The following is a 5026-nucleotide window of genomic DNA, read 5'->3' as shown; positions in this document are numbered from 1 at the left end:
GCTTTTCTTCACCATTTGCGTTTAAAGCTACAAATTGCCGTCTCTACCCAAGCACAGCTTGAACCGGGTCCCACCTGTTTTGATATATTTTTATTATCATTTAGTCAAAATGTTTTCTCTCCTTTTTCTTTGACCCACGGATTATTTAGAAGTTTATTTTCTGAAATTGTGAGGATCTTTCTAGGTATTTCTTGCTATTGATTTCTAGCTGACTTTTACTCTGGTCATAGATACATAAATTGTCCCAAAGAAAACAAATGGAAAAAACACTTACCATTCATTTCATGAGGGCAGTTTAACCTTAATACCAAAACCTGACAAAGATATTATAAGGGGGGGTGGGGAGGGAAGGAAAGGAAAAGATTATTTAAATCTTCTGAGATGTGTTGAGATTTGTTTATGGATCAGCATACAGCCAATTTCGGTAAATGTACCATGTGTAATCAAAACTTTAAAACTGTATCCTGCAGTTGTGTGCAGCATTCTATACATAATAAGTAGATCACATATGCATTTGTTAATTGTATTATTCAAATTCTTTGTATCCCTATAGTTGGTTTTTGTTTTCTGCTGCTTCTTCCAAAAGTTAATGAGAGAAGTGAAAGGTGTATTAAAATGTGCCATTTTGGGGGCGCCTGGCTGGCTCAGTCAGTAGAGCATGTGACTCTTGATCTCAGGGTCATGGTTTTGAGCCCCACAGTGGGCATGGACATTACTTTAAAAAAAAACACTTTTGGGGCGCCTGGGTGGCGCAGTCGGTTAAGCGTCCGACTTCAGCCAGGTCACGATCTCGCGGTCCGTGAGTTCGAGCCCCGCGTCGGGCTCTGGGCTGATGGCTCGGAGCCTGGAGCCTGTTTCCGATTCTGTGTCTCCCTCTCTCTCTGCCCCTCCCCTGTTCATGCTCTGTCTCTCTCTGTCCCAAAAATAAATAAACGTTGAAAAAAAAAATTAAAAAAAAAAAAAAACAAAACTTTTATTTAAAAAGTTCCATTTTTCCTTTTAGTTCTGTCAATTATTACATTATAAAATTTGAGGATGTGTTATTAGGTACAATGAAGAATTGCTATATCCTTCAGATGGACTGACATTTTTATCCTTATGAAATGTACTACTTTATTTCTTGTAAAGCTTCTTGCCTTAAACAGTATCTGATATTAGTATAAACATACCAGTTTTCTTTTAGTTAGAAATATATTTCTTACTCCTTTCACTTGTATTCTTTCTGTGTGCTTATATTTGGGTGTAGGGGTATGTTTATTTTTAATCCAGTCTCACAATGTTGATCTTTTAATTAGAACTCTTAGTTTACATTTAATACACTTACTGACATATTTGGATATAAATCTTTGACGTTTTTTCTCAAAAAAATTTTTTTTAATGTTTATTTATTTTTGAGAGGGGGAAGGGCAGAGAGAAAGGGAGACACAGAATCTGAAACAGGCTCCAGGCTCTGTGCTGCTAGAACTCAGGAATGAGGAGATCATGACCTGAGCCGAAGTCGGGTGCTTAACCAACTGAGCCACTCAGGTGTCCCAAGTCTACCATGTTTTAATTTTTTAGTTGTTACAATTGTTCTGTTTTCTTTTCCCCTTTCTTAACTTCTTTGGAATAAAATATTTATTATTATTGTTTCATTTCCCTCTTCTATGAACTAGTCATTGATTCTTTTATCATGTTTATTGGTTAGCCTAGACCTAAAGATTACAACATGCATCCTTGACTTATTAAAGTCCAATTAGTATTTTTTTTCAATTCATGGATAAGGACATTGGAATACTTTAACTCCTTTTTCCACTTACATTTTGTGTATTGTTACATACTTTAATTCAGCATATATTCTATACATATATATATTAAACAGTCAATACTAATTTAAATTCCCTCATGTGTCTACTCTTTACAGTGCTCTTCGTCCCCTTCTTCATCTTCTTGCTTCCATTTGGACTCCTTTCCTTCTACCTGAAAAACTAGTTTTCCCACTAGTGTCTGTCAGCAAGCTCTAAATCATTTCAGTTGTGTGGCTGGAAATGTCTTTTTTTCGCTTTCATTTTTGAACGATTTGCTTTCATTTTTGAACGATACTTTCTCTGGGTATAGAATTTTTAGGTTAGTAGATATTTTCCTTTAGCCTTTGATTTTTGTTTATCCTTTTGAATATAAACTATTGACCACTATTTACCAATATTTACAATAAAGTAAACAATATATAGTTGGATAACATTCTGATGATTGTTTTTCCCGGTTTCTGCTGAACCAGGAACTCAAATACTGAGAAGATTGGGCCCGCATGTAAGGAATGAGCTGGGGTAAAGAAAACACATGCAGGTCAAGAATTTACAATACGGAAGTTTGTCCCCCCATTTATTCCAGCAGGTGCTAAACTGTCAACATTTCTAACCATCTGATTATGATTACGTTTCCATGAACAAAGCCTTAGACATTCCATAAATTGTGACCTTTTAGTCAATATCGCAGAGATTTCAACCTCTTACAAAGGAATGATTCACCAGAAGGAAACTTTAAATGTCCACGTAACTAAGTTTTGCTTACCTAATTTAAACACACCAGGACTTGTCTAGTTTTCTCATGTGGGTGGGGAGGTTGTTGGTAATGCTAAAATTTTTCTTTCAGGGATCTTGCAAATAAACTTGCATTTATATGACTATAGATATGGATATGGATTCTGATATGGCTACTTTTAAATTGCCCAATTTAAATTGTTTATGGTATATTTAAATTGTCCAATTAATTATGAAATTTTAAAAGTTAAGGCCTGTTCAGGGAAAATTTCAATTTACTTTAAGTGATTTATATCTTAGGTTGCTGAAAACGACAGCATCCCAGAAACATGGGCTTATCCATGGTCATGAAATTCTGCTTTTGTTTGGGTGAATGTTTTTTTTTTTTACAAAGAAAACCATTTATGTATGTATTTTTATGTATACACTCACACACACACACAAAAACCAAATAAACAAAAAGCCCAGAATGGTCCTTAGGTATGTAGGAATTAAACACAAATTCTGGTTGAGTACCAACTATGAAGATTTCCCCCAGCATTAAGAAAAGGTGCTCTCTAATGCAGGGGAATAATATACCATGGTCTCAAATATTCTTTTCTGATAAAGGAAGCAACTATAGAAAGCTTTTATTTATTCAAAGTAACCAGTGCTAGAGATGCAAAAAATCCCTAACAACTCCCCCAAATGATATATCATTGAGCTTCATCTTCTAGACAAGAATGACAAGTTAATCTCTCTTCATAAAAAAGAATTACAATTTGGGGTGCCTGGGTGGCTCATAAAAAAGAATTACAATTTGGGGTGCCTGGGTGGCTCAGTCGGTTAAGCGTGGACTCTTGATTTTGACTTGGGTCATGATCCCACGGTTCGTGAGATCAAGCCCTGCGTTGGGCTCTGCACTGATAGTGAGGGGCCTGCTTGGGATTCTCTCTCTGCTCTTCCCCCACTTGTTCTCTCTCTCTGTCTCAAAAGAAATGAACTTTAAAATAAAGAAAATGCAATTATAATTTGAAGACGCTTCACATTTGCCTCCTTTGCCAACGCCGACTCTGCCTCTTCTGAATTTTTCCATTTCATGAGAAATGTGAATTCTCCACTGCTGTCTGCAGCACCAATTATTTGTTCAGGATCAAGACCTCTGGCAAAGTCTGTTGGTTTATCAGCAGCATCTCTTTTCTTCTTGGATTTGCCATCATCAGATTCACTGTCGGATAAAGAGTCTTTTTTTGTACCGTCTTTTTCTTTACCAGCTTTTTGAGAATTAGGAAATGCTTCCATTAACTCTGGACAATCTAAATTTTCTTCAAGCTCCCAAGTATTGTCAACATCTGTAAATCCCTTCCACTTCAGGAAATATTCCATCTTCCCATTTACTACTTTCTCCACCACAAATTCTTCCGGCTCTGCCTCTTCTACTTTACTCTTTCCTTTCTGTTTCTTTCCCACTTTTTGCAATGTAGTTTTATTAGAGGCCATTTTTTTTTATTGCAGGCGTTCAGGGCTATTTTTCACTGCCTCTAGGCTGCTTCAGGTCTCAGGTCTGCAGCGTCACTGGCCCTGTGCACCTCAAACTCCAGCCACATCCTTTCTTTTGGCCTTTTAAAGATATCATTTCATTATTTTTTGGCTTCCATTGTTTTTATTGAAAATTTGGCTGTCTTATTTTGTGCCCCTGAACAAAATGTGTTTTATTATTTTTTTATACTAACTTCATTTACAGTTTTTGTCTTTAGTTGTTTTTTACCTATTTTACAACGATGGGTCTAGTTGTAACTTTCTTTGTATTTATCTGTGCCTCTATGTCTTTTATCAGTTTTTAAATCCTTAGATTATTTGCTCTTCAAATATTGTTTATGCTACACACTCTCTCTCCTTTTCTTCTAGGACTGTAATTACACAAATGTCTACACCGAATCCCATATATCTCCCAGTCTTTCTTTTTGGTATTTCCTTTTTTTTTTTTTTTAATTTTTTTTTCAACGTTTATTTATTTTTGGGACAGAGAGAGACAGAGCATGAACGGGGGAGGGGCAGAGAGAGAGGGAGACACAGAATCAGAAACAGGCTCCAGGCTCTGAGCCATCAGCCCAGAGCCTGACGCGGGGCTCGAACTCCCGCACCGCGAGATCGTGACCTGGCTGAAGTCGGACGCCTAACCGACTGCACCACCCAGGTGCCCCACTTTTTGGTATTTCTTAAAAATCTTATCCTGCTGTAATTGTAGTGAAGTCCACATATTTTTTTCTAGTCTATATTCAAGTTCATGAATCATCTCTTCAGTTGAGTCTAATCTGCTTTGAAATCTTTCCTCTGAGTTCTTAATTTCAATCCTGGAAGTTTTATTAGATTATTCTTAAAATATATTCAACATATCTGTTTAAATTACAACATTTTTTTTCTTTTGGTGTTCAGTCATTTGTTCCTAGCTCCTGTTATGCCTGGTGTTGTTGTTATTGTTATCATCTATTTGTTTAATGCCAGACACCATATGAAAAATGTAGCGA

The 5026-nt window shown here is 36.4% G+C and overlaps 1 protein-coding gene across 1 annotated transcript; it reads right to left on the bottom strand.

Annotated features, from left to right (window-relative positions):
* Positions 1–1595: 1595 nt before the first annotated feature.
* Positions 1596–4485, bottom strand: LOC122489005 (chromobox protein homolog 3-like). Its single transcript, XM_043590523.1, has 2 exons — positions 3539–4485; positions 1596–3297 (listed from the first exon to the last, which is right to left on the bottom strand). Exons 1-2 carry the CDS (start codon positions 3996–3998, stop codon positions 3215–3217), a joined length of 543 nt encoding a protein of 180 aa, XP_043446458.1. The 5' UTR covers positions 3999–4485; the 3' UTR covers positions 1596–3214.
* Positions 4486–5026: the final 541 nt, after the last annotated feature.

Source organism: Prionailurus bengalensis, chromosome B2 (genome assembly GCF_016509475.1).
Source record: "Prionailurus bengalensis isolate Pbe53 chromosome B2, Fcat_Pben_1.1_paternal_pri, whole genome shotgun sequence".
NCBI lineage: Eukaryota > Metazoa > Chordata > Mammalia > Carnivora > Felidae > Prionailurus > Prionailurus bengalensis.
The sequence above is the reverse complement of the archived record's forward strand: the minus strand, read 5'-3'. Positions and strand labels throughout refer to the sequence as shown.

Coding starts and splice junctions, on each gene's coding strand:
- LOC122489005 (XM_043590523.1), bottom strand. CDS start 3,998: ATGGCCTCTAATAAAACTACATTGCAAAAAGTGGGAAAGAAACAGAAA. Junction 3,298..3,538: donor AAAGGAGGCAAATGTGAAGC/GTCTTCAAATTA, acceptor CTTTTTTATGAG/CCACCCAGGCACCCCAAATT.